A 23,833-nucleotide genomic window follows, 5' to 3' on the forward strand; every position below is an offset into this window, starting at 1 on the left:
AAACAGGCCTAACACAGATGTCGCTACAGGATGTTACAAATTCATATTTTCCATACTGATGTGACAGTATTTGACTACTGCGGTCCTCATGGGAATCAATTTTGGACCCCCACCCCCCCCAAAAAATGTTTAACGGCAGGTTTGAAAAAACTTACAAAACAAAACCTGCACACACATTTACTGCAGAGTATAACTGCTCCTCTCCTCACATTACAGTAATTCCTCAATCTCAGGGTATCACAGTATGCCAAAAAGAAATGTAACAAAGAGCACTAAAAAAGTAAGCATTTTTGTTGTAGCACTGACTATAAGTGACATAAACCTTTTTTTTTTTTTTAAAAAAAAGGGAAGTACACAACAGTTGCTAAAAACAGAAGAAACAAATTGTTGTCATGCGGAGAAACCAACCAACCAACAACAACCGTATCTTCACTTTGCATCAGCACTTTAAAACTGTGAAATAGCTGGCTTGTTTTTTTTACTTTGTGCAACACAGTGCATACTGTTTAATGTACGATGGTGTGAGATTATTGATATATAAAAACCATATTAAAAAATATATGATTAAAACAATATTATTTAACACATGCTTTAAATACCAGCAGATTCAAACACAAAGATTGCGCATTCATCTACTTACATCTGTCACCTATGTACAGTACTCATGAACTAGTTATTGTTCTCACAACAGTTACAGGCGAATACATTTATATCCTTCCTTATTAGGCATCACTCTATTTTCACTGGGTCTAATCTTCCTGTTCTCACATTTTGACACTGTAAGAGACTATAACAGTCAATTGTCAAGTCACACAATTTTAAGCTGTAAAAGAAACCTGAAATCTAAATATTATGACCCCCTTAGTCCAGTGTTTGTGGAGTAGAGAAGTAGCCTGAAGGGTGGAGCTGGACTTTTGCAATTGCAGTATTTACAGCAGTTAAGCAGAACACAGACAACCTTAGACTGAGAGGCGTCAAACTAGAAAATGCCATGCGTGGTCTGAATTTGTACAAAAGCTTTACCAGGGTGAGCTTTCCTTTAGCTTTTTATGGTTTAAAACAAAGCAAAGGTGATCTCTCCCCTCCTCCACTGTGGCAAACTTCATAATGTAACTGAATAAATTCTCACTCTGAGCTTGAATGTGATTTCAGTTGCATTCACCTTATTTATGACTGAATTTTATTAACGTGATGAAATGTTTGACTGTTACATGAAGCTGTTAATTGTATCATACAGAGATATGCAAAATGTAAAGAATATTGTTTGCATACAAAAACTTTTTCACAAAGATTTAAGATTTATATTCATGATTTAAACCACAGGTGTCAAACTCCAGTCCTCGAGGGCCGGCGTCCTGAAACTTTTCTATGTGTTCCTGCTGCAACACACCTGAATAACATTAGTAGGTCATTAGCATGCTGAGGTGGGAATTCAGCTATTTGATTCATGTTACAGCAGCTCATAAGTGAATGAACACAGTGCAATAAAAGAACTTTTAGACGTACATTTTTCACTTCATTTATTTACATTTACTTGACTTGGGTTAGGGGTTGCCATCTCAGCATGCAGTCAAGCACTACAGAGTCTCGCAAATGACCTACTAATGTTATCCAGGTGTGTTGCAGCAGGGACGCATGGAAACGTTTCAGGACGCCGGCCCTTGAGGACTGGAGTTTGACACCCATGATTTAAACAGTTTCACCTTGTTATGTTTTTGTGGAACAGGTGAAGTAAATATGAAGATTTATTACAATATTTACATAGTATGGCTGACACCTGAAGGTTTCATTGTATTAAATAAGTGGAGTAGCATAGCCACCATAGGTCCCCGCTAACGACTGCCACTTACATACCAAAGATAGAAGTTATCACATGAGAGGATATTTCATGAAAACCTTTTTGTCAGCACCTGGATCTGATTAGTCGACCCACTATCATTCTGTTTAGACCACATTAAACACCATAGCCTGATATTTTTACCAGTTTTGTAAGTCCTGTGGAAACGCAATTGAAAAATCCCAGAAATTCCATCTCATCTAACAAAGCACACACAATTCTCAATGCATACGTTGATTGCAGCATGCATGTATCTTCTGTTTGTAATGGTTGTGTGATGCTTCACAGTTAATCTCTCCAAATCTCATAGATCTCACACCTCTCATAATTAACCCATTAATTCCTCCACACTGGAATACAGCGCCACATCCTCACCTTCCTCATTGTCCTTTTTACTCATCAACTCATTCTCTTCATTGCCCTCCAACATTTCACTGTCCTCTTGGGCGTCTTCTTGTCTCAGTCCTTCTCTTTTAATTTCAGCATACTCGGTGTCTCTGGCATCCTGCGTGTTTTCTGCCTCTTCAGGATTCTTGGGTCTTAGTGCAGAGAAGTTAATGTCGGAGTACTCCACCTCTGTTCTGCAGTTTCCATTGGATGGTAATTGCGCAACAGACTCAGCTTCTCCTTCAGCGTCCTCTGGCTCACGGATCCCATCATATGTTGCTGCTTGATCAGCATCCATCTACCAAGCACAAGGCAGCAATTACAGGTAATTTAACAGCTTATAAAAAACTGAAAATTTAATAATGTAGTTACATGACTGAAAACAAATGAGCTTAATATTTTAGCAAAAATATAATTAAAATCAAACTAATATCATAAAACAAATATGATATTCAGATATGTTACCAAAGGCTAACTAGTTATTTAAGTTACCATTGGACCAGCTTCAGAAGTCCCCATCTCCAGGTTTTCAGAAGGATTTTCCGACCTCTTCCACTTTTTTCTGGGAAGAAATTGTTTTTCTCAGGTTAAAAGCCCCCAGAATGTCTTGAATCAAAAAATGCACTTTATCTTTACATATAAATATAATGGCATGTGTCTCAGTTTTAATTTTCAGAAGCTGATGACGTAAGATAAGCCAAAACTTTATGACAACTCACAAAAAGTAAATAATGATTGCAGCATGATAATGGTGACAATACAATATCTGAAAATTTTGATATTTTACAATATGTGTTTCAGTTCTTTCCCATATATAATGGGATTTATGTGTGGAAAGTTCTGGTATAAAAACTTAAGTCACCATTTAGAACCTCTAACAGTATATAATAAACTTAATATAAAAATGAGCTAATAGAAATTTACATGTATGCATACAGAAATCAGGAAAATGGTGAGCATTAATATGAAAATTTCAGAAAATATAATATTCCTTTTTATAAAATAAAATATACAAAAACACCGATGTTAAAAATAGAAAATAACATATAGATGTAATATTACCTGCGAGATTTTGTTACCAAACAAGCAATGATTGTTGAAAGGATTATCCCAATCACAAACCCCGTCAACACTGCAATGATGACTTTCAGCTCTTGAATAATCATTAAAAACTGTTTGAATATGTCTGAAATCAAAGGAGATAAACCGCGCTGATTACCTAAAGCTGAAAACAGGTATTGAAATGTCTTAAATTTGAGTATAGGGGAGATATTTCACTCGTAGATACTTACTGTTATTTTTTTCTTCAGGTGATGATGAATTAACATTGCACTCCTTTATTTTAAGGCTGACATTTGATGAGGTATTTCTAATACTATTACTGCTGACACATTCAATAGTGGTGTTCTGACAGTGATCGTGGGACACAGTGATGGTGCTGGTGACTCTGGTGTTTGACACATTGGTTGTTACACAGTACTCAGTGTGGCTCTCCAAGTGTGGCCATTTGATGGTGGGTGAAGGAAACCCCTCACTGATACACACACAGGTCAAAACCTTTGACTGAGCGCTACAATTAGAGTCATTCAAGATTCTTGGTGCATCTGCAAAAACAGAAGAAGGTCAGCATCAAACTTACAGTAAACTCATAGGAACATAAATAGTCTTAACACATCGCTTCAATATGAGAATATCTGATACTGGAGACACAACAATGCAATTAATATTACATTTACTTTCCACATTTTAATGAAAACTGTTTTTCTTTTAAGTAAAAAATGCAAATAATAAGAGAGGATAAAATATAATGTCAGTTATGAAAGTTTTATACTTACAGTAATAACAACAATATTACTATAATTACTGCTACTACTACTAATACTGTAATAATGATAAAATATATTTTTGCTAAGAGTAATACTCACACTTGACATTAAGAGTTTTTGTCTCATTTGTTGTGACACTTTTGAAGGTGACCTTACAGGTGACCTGACCACCGTTGTGTTTAGCCGAAGCGTTAAAGGTCAGAGTTGAGTTGAAATAAGTCTGATTCTTAGACTTGAATTCAGTGTTGTTTTCTTTGATTTCAGAGAGGTTTTGTCCTGATCCACTCCATATCCAGGTTATATTAGGAGTGGATCCAGGGCAAAGAAGAGGAGCGGTGCAGTTCAGTGTAGTCAGCTGTCCCTCTGTTATTTCAGGAATCTCCAGTGTGGGCCTTTCACTCAGCTCTAATAAGAGAGTATATGAAACAAGAAATTACAATCAGCATACAGAGCACTGCTAATTTAAAGTAGACATATGATACTTTGTTAGGTGTCTTAAATTGTAAAAAGTACAAGATAAGGCTGAAAAGTTCCAAGACAGATGCAAGCTCTGTCCCCAGAGAGGTATACCCAAACATCACTTTATGTCTGACCAAAGGAAAAGACTAAAGGACATTCAGCAGTTTCTGTTTTTGTTTTTTACTTTACCTGACAAATCTGATGAATGGAAGACACAGGACCTTCATTACAAGAATATGTTGTGCCTTTGTGTTAATCTGAGCATCATGTTTATTCACAAAAATCTTTGGAGTGGTAATGATTTAATAACACTTAAACTCATGTTAAACAAACATGTACTAGTGCCATAATGCAGCTGTAGTTAATACATCTCATTGTAATTTAGTCAAACTAACTCATTTAAATCAAACATGATAACATAGTGACTGTGCATGGAGTATCAGTGGTAGGTTTGGGTACCTGTAACTGTGACTGTGACGTTTGCATCAGAAATCAATGTGCAGGGAGTCTCTGTCTTAAAAACAACTTGATATGATCCAGAGTCCGACTTGGTGAGATCATTGATGATGATGCTGCAGTTCTTATTTTTCAGGTCAGACTCAAACAGTGACACCCTCCCTTTAAACTCAGAGTCAGCTTTCGTATTGTTACTGGAGTCAAATATTGTTTTATTTACGTTTCCATCATGTTTATACCAAGTTATACTTTCAAAATCACCATCGTCTGTAGTAAAAGGACATGGTAAAACAACACACAGTCCAACCTGTGCTGATACATTTCTTTTACTTAGTGTGATACTGCTGTTGCTGTTTGAACACTGAGTCCCAGAACCTGAACATGCAAAAAGAAAAGAGACGAAACCAGAAGAGAAGATGCTGAGTTCATGAAAATAAAAAAAACAATGGTAACCAACACCATCAGTTTACATCATTTACAATGTTTGTATTTAAAGATGCCTCTTTTACTTTACTTCTGCTGTTAACTGATATGACTTAGATAAGCGATGCAGTACACAGCTGTTGCTTCCCATTTTTAATTTAGTAAATGACATTTTCAAACACCACTGTCTTTGAAACTGCAGTTTTCCTTCTTTTTGTAGTTTCCTTAAATCCATATATTGTTAAAAATTTAAATAAAATTTCCTTCTATACCTTTGTCAGCGAGGAGCAGAATCACCCAGATGAGAGTTAACATTCTGATTTGACAATTTAGACAGCACGGCTTCTCTCCACAGGATAAACACTTTCTTTTCAAAGCACAAACACACAAAAGATGCAGTAAAAATGTAGAAGGCTCAGTGGCTGATAGAATCACATACAGGATATTACACTTACATATTTACTGTTTTAATATATTTTATGTGACCAATAAATTTGGCTGGGATCTTGAAATATCACAGTTTAAAGCATTTCTTGATATCTGTGCCATCGAGAGGCTAAAAATTATGAATGGAAATCTCCCAGCCTCAGACTTCTTCAGTTAAGTATACACCAATCATTTACAATCATTTTTATGAAATTACTGAAGCAAGAATACTACAGAGAAAAATGGATGAAAGTGTTTTACCCTCACTCTGTGTGAATCTCCAGCTCTTGTTTCCACACGCTGATCTCTGCAGACTGTCTGCGTTCAACTGACTCTTCTTCCTCCTCCTCCTCCTCCTTTGTTACTTCTCTTTGCACTTCAGCAAGTTTACAGGAAGTTTTGCTTTACTCTGTTGGCCATTATTTCCTCTTAGACTGCCACCACACTTACAGCTAAAACCTCCTATCACATTATGATGTTAATGTGAAACTTTAACAGCAGTGAAATCAGAGATAATCTTGAACCCTAGGTGCTAAGCTTTCAAATATTTGGATGTTCAAAACAGTTCAATTGTTTTAAAAACAATTGGCTGACAATCATACATTGTAATGCATTGTAATACATAGATGCATGTTAATGCTCCGCTCTTTGGGGCCACTTTGATCTTTGAAATAACTTCTGTATTTGCAAGAGGAAGATTTGCTGTTTTTCAAAATGTTTGTACTAAAGAAGTCATTTAGATGAGTGATGAAATGTTTCTCTTACTGAAAACTGAAGGAGAAGCTGAACAGAATAAACTCTTGGGGATTTATGCATTCTTATTAACATTATTAATAATGTTAATAATGATCACTTTATTCTCTCTAAGTTCCTGTTTAGACTTTACTGCTTTAAGATTACAATAATTTCTGTATAAATACAATTTGTCCTTGTCAGTTACTGACAGCACGAACTAATGAAACCTTCAGACAGTCCCACAGTGTGACAGAGGTAAGAAAGATGTTGTAACTAACATATCCTTCAAACATGCTTTCTGTTTCAAAGGGTGACATATTGCTCACTGCGATACTGTAAGTCAAGAGTATTCATGCAGTACATTTCTAAAAGGGGAAGTAACCCCTGACATATAGAACAACTTCAACAGAATCATAAAGGGAAACTCAACCTAAAACATTTAATATGCAAAAGAAATATCACTAAATACTATAAACTATTATATCTGAAGTGTTTTTTTTTTTCATCATTAAATTTGCATATCGTCTCATCTTTCCTCTGTAATAAAGAAAAAAATAGGAAGACAGAAAGCCTAACTTTGAAAAACATAGTCCCTCAGCTTCTCCAGCTCATGTATTAGCTTTGGCAGGTTGTACAAGCCTGCACCGAAAAAATAACCCCACAGATCATTCGTGCAAGCAGCTACCTTTGACCTATGCAGTGGTGAAGTTTTGCAACCGCTAGTAAATGTGTGAATAGCTTAATGTAATATATGAGCTGGTGTCATCACGTTTAATTGGGTAGAATTTGTCAGCCTCTGATATGAAAATTAGGCGAACATTTTGACAACGATAAATTGTCTATTTTAACACACAAGTATAATTTTTCTCACTCATTGCCAATATGGGTGCATGGGTTCATTTATGCATAGTATTTACTTTTGTAATAGTATTACATAAGGTTGTATAATAGTATACAACCTGTCTGTGCAGAGGCTCCAGGCTCTATGACTACTGTGCTGTAGATAGTTTACTCTGCCCTCTACAGGTGAGTGGAAGAATTTACATAGGAAACAAAATAGCAGCTAATAAGTAATATAAACAAAGAGTAATATACAGGAAAATAAAGAAGATACCATTTTAAAAACATAGGTGCTATACCTGTGCGAATGTATTGAACAAAAAAGCTGTTGCAGCTTTTTCACTTTGTGGTTAACTAATATGGCTTCTGACCACTCTTAAATGCCATTTGACAAAAAAGTCAAATATTGTGCACAATTAATGAGTATACTGTATGTAAATTGTGGAAAACATAAAGCTGTTTATAACAGGAATGGAAAGGAAGCACATTTCACAGCAATAACGGAATCGAGCAATCATCAACCACCTCCTCTGCATGGATGACATCAACCAATGAGACATGGTAGTGGTGGACAAGCAGAGGAAGATGGTATGGAAGAGCTCCAACAACTCTCTGGGCACATTAAAGCATCTGGGCTTCATTAGAAAGTAGAATCTGCTCATCCCCTGCTTATAGCATCATTGTTGCTCCTCCAGTCCATCGTTCAGGTGAACGTTCAAGTACAGTGGTGTGAAAAAGTGTTTGCTGCTTTCCTGGTTTCCAATTTTATCTGTATTTTTGTCACACTTAAATGATTCAGATCATTAAACAAATTTAAATAAGAGTTGTATTGTTCAATGCATGCTTCCACCGTCTCCGTGGAACGCAAAGACTGTTGTTCACAGCCCAGAAAAAAACTAATACTGTTTATTGTGAACCCATGCTGGACTATAGGAAGAATGTTCATTATCAGCCTGCTTCCATAACAATTGTTCCGTACTCTGAGGTTCTCATCAAGGACTTTTATGTTCCTGAAAATGATAGTTTTTCTCCTCTTGTGATCACCCGAGAACATGTCTCTCTTCCTGCTCATGCTCCCAGGGCGGTTCAGACCCTGCATTCCCCTGCATTCGTTCCAGTTTTGAGGGTGGCTAGGGCCCCCTTGTGAGCCCCGCTCTGTCTACATCCCAGCATCCAGAGCCTGCTGCAAGCCCTACACAGCCTCAGACAGCCTCTTTTAGAAATGTACTGTATGAATATTCTTGACTTACAGTATCACAGTGGGCAATATGTCACTCTAAACAGAAAGCAGGTTTAAGGGGCACATTAGTTACAATGTCTTTCTTATCTCTGTCACAGTTAGCACTGTGTAAAGGTTTCATTAGTTCGTGCTGTCAGTAACTGATCAGGACAAATTGCATTTACACAGAATTATTGTAACCTTAAAATACTACAGTGTAAACAGGAACTTAGAGAGAATAAAGTGATACTATATGGGGCAACATTAATAATGTTAATAATAATCCAGCAGCTTTTGAGAGCACGGTGTAAATCCCAATAGTTTATTCTGTTCAGCTTCTACTTCAGTTTTCAGTAGGAGAAACACTTCATCACTCATCTAAATGCCTTGTTTAACACAAGTATTTTGCAAAACAGCAAATCTTTGTGCAAATACAGAACTTATTTCAAAGATCTGTGGGAGTTTCTATTTTTTCACGTGTTAAAAAACAACTGTTTAAATGAATGACTCATAATGTCATCATTTAAGTGGTACCATAACACAGAGTATTAAGGAATCCATATAATAGAATGTATTATAATACATGATTGTCAGATGATTGTTTTTAAACCGAGTACTGCAGTACTCCTGAATCTTCCAAATATTTGAAAGCTTAGCACCTCAGGTTCAAGATTGTCTCTGATTTTACTGCTGTTAAAGTTTTATATTAACATCATAATGTGATGGGAGGTTTTAGCTGTAAGTGTGGTGGCAGTCTAATAATGGCCAGCAGAGTAAAGCAAAACTTCCTGTAAACTTGCTGAAGTGCAAAGAGAAGTAACAAAGGAGGAGGAGGAGGAGGAAGAAGAGTCAGTTGAAAGCAGACAGTCTGCAGAGATCAGCGTGTGGAAACAAGAGCTGGAGATTCACACAGAGTGAGGGTAAAACACTTTCATCCATTTTTCTCTGTAGTATTCTTGCTTCAGTAATTTCATAAAAATGATTGTAAATGATTGGTGTATACTTAACTGAAGAAGTCTGAGGCTGGGAGATTTCCATTCATAATTTTTAGCCTCTCGATGGCACAGATATCAAGAAATGCTTTAAACTGTGATATTTCAAGATCCCAGCCAAATTTATTGGTCACATAAAATATATTAAAACAGTAAATATGTAAGTGTAATATCCTGTATGTGATTCTATCAGCCACTGAGCCTTCTACATTTTTACTGCATCTTTTGTGTGTTTGTGCTTTGAAAAGAAAGTGTTTATCCTGTGGAGAGAAGCCTTGCTGTCTAAATTGTCAAATCAGAATGTTAACTCTCATCTGGGTGATTCTGCTCCTCGCTGACAAAGGTATAGAAGGAAATTTTATTTAAATTTTTAACAATATATGGATTTAAGGAAACTACAAAAAGAAGGAAAACTGCAGTTTCAAAGACAGTGGTGTTTGAAAATGTCATTTACTAAATTAAAAATGGGAAGCAACAGCTGTGTACTGCATCGCTTATCTAAGTCATATCAGTTAACAGCAGAAGTAAAGTAAAAGAGGCATCTTTAAATACAAACATTGTAAATGATGTAAACTGATGGTGTTGGTTACCATTGTTTTTTTTTATTTTCATGAACTCAGCATCTTCTCTTCTGGTTTCGTCTCTTTTCTTTTTGCATGTTCAGGTTCTGGGACTCAGTGTTCAAACAGCAACAGCAGTATCACACTAAGTAAAAAGAAATGTATCAGCACAGGCTGGATTGTGTGTTGTTTTACCATGTCCTTTTACTACAGACGATGGTGATTTTGAAAGTATAACTTGGTATAAACATGATGGAAACGTAAATAAAACAATATTTGACTCCAGTAACAATACGAAAGCTGACTCTGAGTTTAAAGGGAGGGTGTCACTGTTTGAGTCTGACCTGAAAAATAAGAACTGCAGCATCATCATCAATGATCTCACCAAGTCGGACTCTGGATCATATCAAGTTGTTTTTAAGACAGAGACTCCCTGCACATTGATTTCTGATGCAAACGTCACAGTCACAGTTACAGGTACCCAAACCTACCACTGATACTCCATGCACAGTCACTATGTTATCATGTTTGATTTAAATGAGTTAGTTTGACTAAATTACAATGAGATGTATTAACTACAGCTGCATTATGGCACTAGTACATGTTTGTTTAACATGAGTTTAAGTGTTATTAAATCATTACCACTCCAAAGATTTTTGTGAATAAACATGATGCTCAGATTAACACAAAGGCACAACATATTCTTGTAATGAAGGTCCTGTGTCTTCCATTCATCAGATTTGTCAGCTAAAGTGAAAAACAAAAACAGAAACTGCTGAATGTCCTTTAGTCTTTTCCTTTGGTCAGACAGAAACTGATGTTTGGGTATACCTCTCTGGGGACAGAGCTTGCATCTGTCTTGGAACTTTTCAGCCTTATCTTGTACTTTTTACAATTTAAGACACCTAACAAAGTATCATATGTCTACTTTAAATCAGCAGTGCTCTGTATGCTGATTGTAATTTCTTGTTTCATATACTCTCTTATTAGAGCTGAGTGAAAGGCCCACACTGGAGATTCCTGAAATAACAGAGGGACAGCAGACTACACTGACCTGCAGCGCTCCTGGTCTCTGCAATGGATCCACAATCACCTGGATATGGAGTGGATCAGGACAAAGCGTCTATGAAATCAAAGAAAACAACACTGAATTCAAGTCTAAGAATCAGACTGGTTTCAAGTCAACTCTGACCTTTAACGCTTCGGCTAAACACAACGGTGGGCAGGTCACCTGTAAGGTCACCTTCAAAAGTGTCACAACAAATGAGACAAAAACTCTTAATGTCAAGTGTGAGTATTACTCTTAGTTTTCATTAAAATCTGGAAAGTAAATGTAATATTAATTGCATTGTTGTGTCTTCAGTATCACATATTCTCATATTGAAGCGATGTGTTAAGACTATTTATGTTCCTATGAGTTTACTGTAATTTTGATGCTGACCTTCTTCTTCTGTTTTTGCAGATGCACCAAGAATCTTGAATGACTCTAATTGTAGTGCTCAGTCAAAGGTTTTGACCTGTGTGTGTATCAGTGAGGGGTTTCCTTCACCCACCATCAAATGGCCACACTTGGAGAGCCACACTGAGTACTGTGTAACAACCAATGTGTCAAACACCAGAGTCACCAGCACCATCACTGTGTCCCACGATCACTGTCAGAACACCACTATTGAATGTGTCAGCAGTAATAGTATTAGAAATACCTCATCAAATGTCAGCCTTATAATAAAGGAGTGCAATGTTAATTCATCATCATCTGAAGAAAAAAATAACAGTAAGTATCTACGAGTGAAATATCTCCCCTATACTCAAATTTAAGACAACTCCACTATTGAATGTGTCAGCGGTAACAGTATTGGACAATTAAATCACAGCATTACAGTAAAGAAGTTAAACGGAGTTAGTAAGTATTTATAAATCTGCTATCCTAGAGCTATCAAAAAATGTAAGACATTCACTTCTGTTTTTACATGTTTTATATAACATAAGCAAAAAACATTTTTTAACCTTGTGATTTCAGATCTTTACAAACAAGACCCGAAAGTTATCGCTGCAACATTGAGGGGCTTTCTGATTTGTCTTATTGGGATCATTCTTTCAGCAGTCGTTGCTTTTTTGGTAACAAAATCCAACAGGTACATTTCAAAGTTTAATTTTGGAATGCAAAGATTATTTTTTAATTTTTTAAATATATATAGATTATTTTAATCTAAGAATTTAATCTAGTTCTAACATCAATCCTATTATATTAGAAAAAAGAAATGTTCCTATATATTTGATGCAAATGATCACTTTCATTGTATCACAATGCAGTTTTTTTAGCGATAAACATCCACACATTGGTTTATTTTAATACAATATAATAACAAAACTGATGAGCCAAAACATTTTGACAGTTGCTGCTTTTTGATTTGATTTGATTGATTTGATATACCTTTATTAGTCCCACAAGGGGAAATTTCATGTTAAGGCTGCCGACCTATTGCACGCAATGGCGGTGCCATCTTACCATCCGACCATACATACATTACACAAACATCACATGGGGAAGATAGGTCAGAGAGGTATACATGGAAAAGCACAACATGAGGAAAGATAAGGAGAAAAAAATAACTCCCCCCAGACTGAGCTCCAACAGGGAGATCAGTTTGAGAACAGAAAAAAACACCTCTGCACATGGATTTTTGATGAAAAAAAACTCTTAATACACCAAAGAAACACATGACAAGCAACAGGGGTGGGTAAAGGGTGAGAGACAGCCAATGTAGACAGTACATCCGGGCCTGCAGCCTATGCGCTGGTCTCCATGATCCACCGTCAGCATCGGAAGGGAATAAGCGTCGAAGGCGTTTGGAGGGGGAGGGGGGATGAGTGTATATCTGCATGTGTATATGTCTGTGTGCGTGTGTGTGTGTGTGTGTGTGTGCTTTATATGCTGTTCTTTGCTTGCAGCCACAAGAAACAGGTTTTAAAATATCACACCATGTTCCACCAGTTATGGACGACATCTGTCAATCACACATTTTCTAATATATGCCGATTTTTGATTTCACCATTGTTAGCATAATGTTTATATGCTTCATTTGGTCATAATGTTTGGGCTAATCATGTATAGTTAGTTTGGCAATCTGTCATTTCCAATACCTTGTAATTCCTACCTAATGGCACCAGTATACATAAGTAATGCACATATCATTATTACATATAAGGATAAATTGGAATTTATGATACAAGATATAATTTGTTCCCCCGAAAAATGAAAAAAACAAAAATAAAAACAGAGTGATTGCAGAAAACATTCAGTTTATGTGAATGCCCTGCTGTTGCTGTGAGCTGCTGTGGGACCTTCTGCAAGAAGGATTCATATTAATTGATTTGTTCTCAGAAAAAACTGGAGGAGGTCTGAAAACCTGGAGACTGTGACCACTGAAGCAGTACCAATGGTAATGCATATCATTAGTTAGCCTTCTGTCATGTAGCTTAATTATACAGATGTTTGACTTTTATTAGCTGACAAATTATCCTGTAATGTGTCTGATAGCTGGATGCTGATCAAACAACAGTATAAGATGGGATCCATGAGCGAGAGGCAGCTGAAGGAGAAACATAGTCATGTGAGAACGCATCGCTGGTGCCGATGATGACATGGCACCAAAGAGGTGGAGAACGTTGACAATGACGTCTTGCAGTAAAAACCAGGAAGGAGAGAAGAAACAGAATATGCTGAAATAAAGACAGAAAAAAGGGACAATGATGATCATGTGTTGTTGCAGCACTTACAAAAAAGGAAAATCATTCAGATATTAGGCTGTGCTGTTTAATGCAGTCTAAATAAAACAATAACAGGGTTTCTAATATAGATGTAGATCCTGGCAAAGAGGTTTTCATAAAACACACTCTCGTGTGATGGCTCCTTGTAAGTGACAGTTCTTAGTGGGGATTAGCTAAAGATATCAAGACATGCAATCTTAATGTAATACTATGCTACTCCACTTCATTTAATACAAGGAAACTTTGAGGTGTCAACTATACTGTGTAATAAATGTAACAAATCTACATATTAACTCCAACTTCAACAAAAGCATAACCAAAGTGAAACAGTGTGAATCTTTGTGGAGACGTTCTTGTATGCAAAAAAAGCATCTGTACATTTCACACATGTCTGTATACTGTATCAGGCAAAATCAGTAGCTTCATGTAACAGTTTTTGTTTTATCACTTCAATAAAATCCTAAGTTCAAAGTAAATGTGATAATTATTATACTTGTAATAGCTATTCTTCAGTTTTCTTTTACTGCTTAAAATCTTGTGAATTCACAGATGACTGCTATAGTCTGTTACTGTGGTAAACTGTGAGAACAGGACATTTAGAAAATCTACTGGAGCTCACATTAGAAATTATTGTGAGTTGTGAGTATTTTACCCACACTGAGCCACTACGACAGATCTTACTGTTGCCCCACTTGCCAAATTTCACTTTAACCCCTGACTGTTTTTTTCTGTTTTTTGGTGTGGAGGCAAAGTCACCCAACAACATGTAGGCAACAGAAAATGTATATTTTACTAACAGATTAATTCTGAGTACATTTATTAGAATTTTAATTAGAATTTAGATTCATTTATTTTCTCATTTACTAATATTATATTCTGTAATATTACTAATTAAAGAATTTCTGTACTTTTGCCACCTCTGATTGTGCCACAGTGGGCGAGAACACCTTCACTGTTTTTGTTTTCAAGTTTCAGAAGCTGTCAAGGTCAAGGCTCAGGACTTGGTCCATATGTTGAGTGTTGTTCACCTCTTAACACTGTTTCCTTTCTCCGTGTTCTGTCCACCCTAGTAAACATGCTGTGTACTTTGAGGCCACAGAAAATTTCAGCTATTTCTAGATTTGGTGCCTCTCTGTTGAGGGATGCCAGTGTTCTGCTGGACACCTGGAAATCCTGCTATTGCAAAAGTCCAGCTCAGGCCTTCAGGCTATTTCTCATCTCCACAAAAACAGAACACTGGAGAGGTGCTTGCAGTAGTTTTAGTTTCTTTAAGTTTTCTTTTGCAACCTACAGAAAAATTGTGTGAATTTACAGATGACTGTTATAGTGTCTTACTGTGGTAAACTCTGAGAACACGTTTGGCCAGACTGAAACTATACTGATGTCTATTTAGGAAGTACATAAATATATACTTTAGTTCTCATGAGAACAGTAACTGCAGATTATACTAATTCATACCACAATATACAGATCAAACATGAAACTGCATTTATGTAGAAGCTTTGTCTTTAAATCTACAGATATTTAAACAGTTTGAAACAATACCTCAACTGCTCCTGGTCACTGCTCTGGATATTCTCCTGAAATCATCTGGGCGTGAAGAGAGTGAGTCAGAATGACACAGACATAAGAGAAAACATTTAGCGTCTCATTGCTAAATATGAGGTCAGTTTCTTGATCATTAATATGCAAATTGTCATGACCAGCGGTCCACACTGCAGTCAGCTGAGACTAAAGAAGTCACTTGGATGGGCGATGAAACGATTCTCAGAATCAACTTTTTGGGAGTATTGCAGTAAGTTTTTGATTTCTGTAACTGTGACGTTTGCATCAGAAATCAACATGCAGACATTCTTCATCTTACTAACAATAATAACTCGATATGATCCAGAGTTGGTCTTTCTTAGAGCTCCCATGATGTTTGTGTCAAATGACATCAGAACCATCTTCTGTAATAATAGAACGTGACAAAGCAACGCAGTCCAGCCTTTGCTGTTATTTATTTAATTTACTTCTCTTTGCATCTTTAACATGTTTCCAGGAAGTTGTTCTATACTCTGCCCGCCACTATTTCCTCTTACACTGCCACCACACTTAGAGCTAAAACCACCATTAATGTGACATTTTAACAGCAATGAAGTCAGGGATTATTTTTAGTATCAAGTGTGAAGCTTTGAAATATTTGGAAGATTCTGGGAGTTCTGCAGATTCAGTTAGACCCAATCATCTAATATCACTGTGATACATGCATCTATGTGAATGCTCTGTTTTTGGTGCCACTTAAATAAAGAAAATAATAGCCACATATTTAATTATGAATTTTATTAATATGAAAAGAGAAACTGCCACACATATTTGAAAGAACTTCTGTCTTTGCTAGGGAGGGATTTTAAGGTTGCTGGGTTGCAAAACTTTGGGGATTTACACTGTGTTCTCAAAAGTTTCTGGACAATTATTAAGATTACTGTGTTGCCCCATATAGTATCATTTTAGTCACTCTAAGTTCCTGTTTACACTGTATTATTTTAAGGTCACATTTGTTTCAATCTAAATACAGTTTGTCTTCATCAGTAGTAAAGATTTCATCCCTGTGCGCATGTATAGAATAAGGCTGCTTTTCCTGCTTTATAGCTTTATGAGGTTACCTGATACGACTTCTGCCCACTCTCAAATGCTATCTAAAAGACTTGGCTGACAAAGAAAGTTCTGTTCCTGAGTATATTGTGAGTGTATTTTTAAAAATGCAAAACCAAACAATGAGACTTTACAGACATAGTACAGATATAGTGAAACATAAGAGGTGACGTCGATCTGGTGGGACCAGCACCCAATACAGGAAGCCTGAATTGTCTCTCTGCTAAAAGAGTCCTACAGTCTGACCTATGAGTGTTACCCAACGGTCGATACAGATCTTAGATAGAACGAATGTGGATGAGGCGATTCGCCCAGTTCTAACTGCCTCAAAATCATCAGACTTTCTACCCCGCTTGTCTCTAAAAACCAGGGACAGGAATAGCCTTGTAGGCCCAACCGCCGTCAGCCACATCCGTTAATGGCAGGTCTCTTCTAGATCGGTGTACTTAGCTGGTAATTAACTGGGTTAAATTTAGGGGCCTGGACAGAGGGTCTCAAGAGTCTGTTATTTCTAAAGGGCTAAAGTAACCTGTAAGAGCTATTCACACTAGAATGGATTAATACTCAGGATTTTACCTTTAATGTTTCACAAACGGTTAAAAAGAGAATGTCCACAACTTAAACAGAATATTTTATTAAAGCAATTTACCAGCAGCAAAGCAAAACCAAAATAAAATAATAATAATCTGTGACACAAAGGACCCACATGTACAGGCTGTTAAAGGGCTGGTTACGTTTCATCTGCAACTTTTTTAAATTGCACTGTGCAGCTGTTCAGCTGACTTGTTCCTAGCGCAGCTTTCCTTTCTCTGGTCCCAGCTGGCAACTGAAATATGAGGACTGATCACACCAATCAGCCTTCTGGCACTGTCCACCTGTTATGGCCCATCTAGGGGTGGCCAAACCACAACATTAATGCGTTAGTTCGTTGAGTTATTTGACACTAAAAAGGAGTTGGTAACGAAGAAAAACAAGAGAAAACTATAATCAAACAAAAAGGCAGACACCCCATCATTTTCTCTTCTTTGTCTTAATTTTAGCATACTCCATTTCTCTGGTATCCTGTATCTTCTATGCCTCTTTATCACAGAGAAGTCAGTGTCAGAGTACTCAACCTCTTTTGGTCCCACATCACCATCGGACACTGATTATGCAGTAGACTCAGCTTCTCTTTTAACTTTGCCTGGTTCATGGATCCTATTATTTGTTGCTGCTTTATCAGCATCCATCTGTCAGACAATTGCAGAAATCACAGGCCCTTTGTTAGCTAGTAAAAACCAGAGAACTGTAAAATGTAATTAGATGACAGAAAGAGTATAGCTTTATATTTTACCGAACATTTAATTAATACAATACTAGTGTAATATTCACATAATGTCAGACTAAGAATTTACATTACCAGTGGAACAGCGTCAGTGGTCACCACGTCCAGGTCTTCAGACAGGTTTTCAGAACTCTGATTTTTTCTGGAGTGAAATTAATTAATAGAAATGAAAATTACTGAAGACCCCACCAAAGCCAAGAAGTTCACATAATTTGAGTGTTTTCTGTGATAACTTTGGTTCCTCAAAGACAAAAAATATATTGATTCCTACATGTAATTTTTAAAAATGCTTTATTTTTGTATATTGTCCTGATTAGTTAAGAATCGCAATTTATTGACAATTATTAACTTGCCTTTATGAGCTTTTACATGAGTTAAAACTTTATGAAAAAATTGAGCAAGTAAAGATGAGCTTGTAACAATGGTGCTAATAATAGTGAAGTCAAAACTGGATACTGGGATATATTACAAGATATGTACAAAAGTTCAGGTTAATTGATTAATGTTAGAATTAGCATGAATCCTTGAAAAACAAACAAAAAGAAATCCACTGATTAACACCAAAAAAGTGTTAGAGTATAAAAAACGTATATTTAAAAATGTTATTGTACCTGTAGCATCGTGTTACCAAAAAACCAATGATTGCTAAAACAATGACCCCAATCAGAAACCCCCTCAGTGCTGCAGTCTTAACTTTTGGTTCTTCATTTCTTTGTTTGAATACATCTGAAATCAAAAGAGTGAAACATGTGCTCACTTATGTTTCTTGTTCAAGACATTGCCTAAAACCTAAAAAAGGGAGTGAAATGTCTTAAAAGTGGTTTGCTTTAGTTCTAACTGCTTACCTTCATTCTTTATATGCTCATTATCTTTACTGGTGACACACTCAATAGTGGTGTAGTGATAGTGTTTTAGAAACACAGTGATGGTGCTGGTGACTCTGGCGTTTGACACGTTGGTTGTTACAGAGTACTCAGTGTGGCTCTTTAAATGTGGCCATTTTATGGTGGGTGGAGGAAACTCCTCACTGATGCACATACAGCTCAGGACCTCAGACTGAACCTCACACCCAGAGCTATTCAAAATTCTTGGACCAGCTGCAAATACTGAAAAAGAATCTCAACATTAGGTCAAATCCACAGTAAACTCACATGAACAGAAATGTCCTCCATATGTGGCTTCAGCTTGATGGCGTAGGACAGGATTTTATTTATTATTAATAAATATGAAAAAATGTACTCACATTTTACATCAATGGTTTTCGTAATGTTTTTGTTCTTGTGTGTTGCTATACACTTGTACTGTCCAGAAAGTTCTGGTGTCATATTAAAAATGGTAAGCGAGGCTGACCCATTGCCTTTTGTGGTTTTATTTTCATTTTTTCTGTTCAAGTTTTTGTTGGAGTCAGATTTAATCCAGTTGATAGAAGATGCAATGAAACTGTCAGCATTGCAAGTTAGATTAAGGGTAGCACCCTTCTTCACAACTGTACTTCCACTGATCTTTAGTTCCTGAAGATCTAAGAAAAAATGTGCCAGAAAAATGAAGAAACAAATGAATGATGACTTAAACAAGTCAGAATCTGATGTAGGGTTCCTAGATGGGATTCTAGCACAGCATGTAAGAGGCCCCTGGGATTTGGAATAAAAGTGGTTGTATTAAGTACAAGATTTTCTGTGACAAATATAAGCTCTCTCCCCACTGAGGTATACTAAGACATCAGTTCATACCTGACAAAAGCAGATTCAACAGCTATCATTTATGTGAGATTTGTTTAATCTGCATCTTTTTCACAAAAAATATTTTTTGTGTGGTAATGATTTAAGAACCGTTTCAGTTTCATATTTAAATATAGAAGCATCTAATATAAAACAAAAATGTCCTCATGACGTGACACAGATGTGGTTAATAAACCTTTCTATAATTTAGTGAAGCTATCGCTATTAGGAATTTAAAGGTATTTGCTGTAAGATTTGATACCTGTAACGGTGACTGTGAACTTCAATGTGCAGCCATGCTCCGTCTTGTTATCAGACACTCTGACTTGATATGATCCAGAGTCTGTCTCGGTGAGGTCATTAATGATGACGCTGCAGTTCTTCATCTTCAGGTCAGACTCCAGTAGTGAGACTCGCCTTTGAAACTCAGAGTTGTTTTTTTGATCATCACTGGAGTCAAATATTGTTTTACCATGTTTGTACAAAGTTATACTTTTGGCATCAAACCCATCGTCTGTAGTAAAAGAACATGGTAACACTGCATATAGTCCAGCCTCTGCTGTTATATTTATTTGACTTAACGTGACATTGTCTTTGCTCTTTGTACAGACTGGAGGAGTGCTCCTAGTCAAACCTGAAAATGCAAAAATAAAAGAGACGAACAAGGAGAGAGTCTGCTGAGTTTGTGAAAAATCAAATGCCTGCAGTTCGCTGCCATTGTTAATGATATTTGGAGTAATATATGGCCAGTATTATTTAGATAAGCAATGCAATGAAAAAGAAGTTAAAAGACATATTACCATTACTTTCCTTTTTTTTTTTACACTTTGTAAATTCAGATTTAAATAAAATTTCCTTCTATACCTTTATCAGCGAACAGCAGAATCACCCAGATGAGAGTTAACATTCTGATTTGCCACTTTAGACAGCACGGCTTCTCTCCACAGGATACAGTCTCTCTTTCCAAAGCACAAACACACAGAAAGTTCACTGGATGATAAAATAAATCCAAGTTATTACAATGATATATGTATTATTTCTGTAGTTACATATAATCAATAACCTTGACTGGGATCTTGAAATATCAAAATTTAAAGCACTTCTTCATATCTGGAGTGTGGAGAGGTTAAAAATAACTAAATAAAAGCTGCCAGCTCTGGACTTCTTAAGTTAAGTATCCACCGCTCATTCTGAAATACTTTTTTATGATAGTACTGAAGAGAGAATACTAAGAAGAAATGAAATTTAAAATGGGATAAAAGTGTTTTACCCTCATTCTGTGTGAATCTCCAGCTCTTGTGTCCACACACTGATCTCTGCAGCGTGTCTGCTTTGAACTGACTCTTCTTCTCTTCCTCCTCCTCCTTTGTTACCTCTCTTTGCACTTCAACATGTTCCCAGGAAGTTTTTTTTGTACTCTGTTGGAGATTATTTTTTCTTGGTTTGGTACTAGATGCAGAGCTAAAACTTCTTGTCACATTATGTCATTATGTGAAACTTTAATTCGAGTTGTTGGAGTATCAATAACTTTATTAACGTCGCCCTATTTCCTCTTAATAACAAGCAATACATTTTTCCTCTCTGTCAGAGACATGAGTCTGAGAACGCTACGTCAACCACCATTTCTTTTTCTATTGAGGTCACATTTGTACCAGAGCACGTGGGCTTTCTTTTCAAAAAGAGTCTTAATTTTCATTTAGTGGGATCTCATAAATGTACAGTTATTTTACCTCTTCCAAAACAAAACATTTACTCAGCATCTGTTGTAGTGAAAAGTGGGACTTTTCCTCACATGTTCACAGGGTCCATACTTCACGTTGTTGTTTTATAGGCGCTGAAATTTTTAGGCATTACAATATTTAGAAGAAACACACAAATTTTCAGTTGAGTTTACACACATGCACACACACACAAAATATCTATGCTAAAGTACGTTAAATTCTGCTTGTCCTGTCTTTATGAATTCAATTTCAACATACTGAAATCGGGTTGAGTTTTTATTGATTTGTTTTAGTTGAAAAATGAAAAGAGGACAACGCTGCCCACAACCACAACCACCAAACATGTAGTCGTCTGATTACACCACACAGAAAACAGGCAAGCAGGTTTTAGAAAAAGAATATCAGAGCACACAAACCGGAGGGTGGTGCTCATTTCTGAGGGGAAAGTAGCATTAATGCCACTCTTCAAATGGCCTGAAATTTTATTTATTTATTTATTCATTTTATAAAACATGAAAACAGGAAATGCAGCCCACAGCCACCAAATAAGTGGACCTCTGATCTCAAACATAAAACAAGCAACAAGGTTTTAGAAAAAAAACTAATGAGCACACAAACAAGAGGGAGATGCTCATTTCTGAAAGCAACATTAAAACTGAAAACATTGTAGAACTGAAACATTCATCAGTAGATTAAAATTTAATGGTTCCTGGTTGTAGCAGGTCAATAAGTTGAGACAGATTCTTCAGCATTTGGCAGCCTGTCAAAGTAACAAATGACCTTGATGTCTCTGATAAGGGGGGAAATAATAAAGCCCTCTGGAAAGTGAGAGCTCTCTTAAATAGATTTCAACAAAGCTGCCATGGAAAGATTCCCTTCACAGGCCGGTGTCCTGTATGAGCTTTACAAACCAAATCCCATAACTTCAGAGCGCTAGCTTACATAATTCCTTTTATCCATAATGGACTTCTCAGGCTCCTCAAAACCTGCTTTGTCCTTTGCCTGAACTTTCATCTTCTTGCTCTAATATCTGGTGGTCATTTGCTGACAGCTCTAAGTATGACTCAACTTCCATAATTCTGAGTAAAATATCTTCCTGCCTCACTCAGGCCTCATATCATTCCATAATCAAACAGGACCTGATTTCCACAAAAAAATAAAAATAAAAAAAATGAAGCAACATGATTTACCACAGGATTTAGACATAGATATAGACACAGACAAACAGGCACACACAGACACAAACATGCATTCCCACCCTAATGAACACATACGCAAATACTCAGCACTCACCCAATGTGGAGACAAACAGAAATGGACACCTTACACACACTCTACTCCCCAAACATACTCTATACCCCAGGTCCAGGTACCCTCGCCCCCAGAGGGACAATCGGCTCCTAGACCCAGGAGATGTTACCCTTTTCCCTGGGGTGGGGACATGCAAGTAGTCCCTACCTAGGACCAGCTCCCCCGCTGACTCCAATGACTTCCACAAGCACAGAAAGAGAGAGTAATGCATTGTGCTGAAAATGTATTAAATTATCTCAAGAGAAACTGCCTCTGCTTTCAAGGAGAAAACTTAAACAGGCACAAATTTTCAGCTCTGACTCCCATGTGCCGGAGTATTGCTACTGTGAATGAATGGAACAGAATGGAAAAAAATCCATCCACCCAAACATGTGGTAATAATGAGTATGCACCGTTGTGTGTGTGTGTGTGCGCAGTGCTTGTCTGTGCCACAGATAGCTTTTACCAAAATGTGATGATTAGCAAAAGAGTGGGTGAAGGTGTGTCACTGTGGAGATGGGTGTCAGATTATCTTTAATCCTCAATACAAATCCTGCTTAAATGCTTCAAATGATTCAGTGTTCCACAAAGCCTCGCTTTGCCCATCACTACCACTAACCCACAGTCAGCAGGCAATATGATTGCAATAATTTGTAGTATTAGAATTTGCAGTGGTATTTGTGTCTTTGCTTAGATCAGTGGATCACAGTGACAGTTGGACAGTTGGACCTTGGTGGAGTGTTCTGCAGACACTGTCAGGAATTAGTCCAGCATAACTCAACATAAGGAATCAAACAAATACAAAGTGTGATTTGTGCATGCTTACTAATTATTTACTAATTAAATTAGATATTAATTATTTAAATTAAAAAAGTTCAAGACATTTACACCACACAATGACACACAGAAAAAAATACAAATGATATAAAACAGGTGAGTAAAATATGGCCGAGTTTTAACAGTTTAAAATGTGCTTGTTTTACACAATTTAAATAGAGAAACAGAGGTGTAGAAAATCTAACCTTTTTTTTTTTTTTTTTTACCTCACCAAGCAGGACCAGGCAAAATATACAAGCTGTCAGTGCAGAAGCACCAGGTTCACAGTCTCACGACCACAAGGTACACTTTGACTTACAGTTTTTTCTGAATGCTTAAACCCTAACTGTGATTTCCATAGCACAATTTCTAAAACTATTAATACTTATAGCAATACCA

General features: G+C 36.6%; 2 protein-coding genes and 1 non-coding gene across 5 annotated transcripts; 1 reads left to right on the forward strand and 2 right to left on the reverse strand.

Moving 5' to 3' along the window:
• Window positions 1-341: 341 nt before the first annotated feature.
• On the reverse strand, window positions 342-6,159 carry LOC102075534 (sialic acid-binding Ig-like lectin 9). Of its 2 annotated transcripts, none has more exons than XM_005455890.4 (8): window positions 6,076-6,159; window positions 5,661-5,755; window positions 4,969-5,340; window positions 4,150-4,455; window positions 3,517-3,828; window positions 3,287-3,410; window positions 2,717-2,786; window positions 342-2,522 (listed from the first exon to the last, which is right to left on the reverse strand). In XM_005455890.4, exons 2-8 carry the CDS (start codon window positions 5,701-5,703, stop codon window positions 2,166-2,168), a joined length of 1,584 nt encoding a protein of 527 aa, XP_005455947.2. In that variant the 5' UTR covers window positions 5,704-5,755; window positions 6,076-6,159; the 3' UTR covers window positions 342-2,165. The 2 variants fall into 2 exon arrangements, with proteins under 2 accessions (XP_005455947.2, XP_019219911.1); XM_019364366.2 differs by having other exon boundaries at window positions 5,661-5,751; window positions 6,076-6,133.
• A 3,308-nt stretch (window positions 6,160-9,467) lies between these two features.
• On the forward strand, window positions 9,468-14,360 carry LOC102079343 (uncharacterized). 2 transcript variants are annotated; one of them, XR_002063681.2, is made up of 8 exons: window positions 9,468-9,528; window positions 9,849-9,943; window positions 10,265-10,637; window positions 11,151-11,450; window positions 11,623-11,934; window positions 12,181-12,295; window positions 13,546-13,603; window positions 13,702-14,360. It is a non-coding gene; the product is annotated as an uncharacterized LOC102079343 (transcript). The 2 variants fall into 2 exon arrangements; XR_003222077.1 differs by having other exon boundaries at window positions 9,476-9,528; window positions 9,853-9,943.
• Window positions 14,361-17,220: 2,860 nt separating this feature from the next.
• LOC106098674 (uncharacterized) lies at window positions 17,221-23,752 on the reverse strand. The gene is made up of 8 exons (XM_025911202.1): window positions 20,878-23,752; window positions 20,472-20,717; window positions 19,870-20,241; window positions 19,133-19,408; window positions 18,735-18,995; window positions 18,501-18,615; window positions 17,965-18,031; window positions 17,221-17,794 (listed from the first exon to the last, which is right to left on the reverse strand). Exons 2-8 carry the CDS (start codon window positions 20,512-20,514, stop codon window positions 17,714-17,716), a joined length of 1,215 nt encoding a protein of 404 aa, XP_025766987.1. The 5' UTR covers window positions 20,515-20,717; window positions 20,878-23,752; the 3' UTR covers window positions 17,221-17,713.
• Window positions 23,753-23,833: the final 81 nt, after the last annotated feature.

This window comes from Oreochromis niloticus, linkage group LG11, assembly GCF_001858045.2.
Source record: "Oreochromis niloticus isolate F11D_XX linkage group LG11, O_niloticus_UMD_NMBU, whole genome shotgun sequence".
Classification (NCBI taxonomy): domain Eukaryota; kingdom Metazoa; phylum Chordata; class Actinopteri; order Cichliformes; family Cichlidae; genus Oreochromis; species Oreochromis niloticus.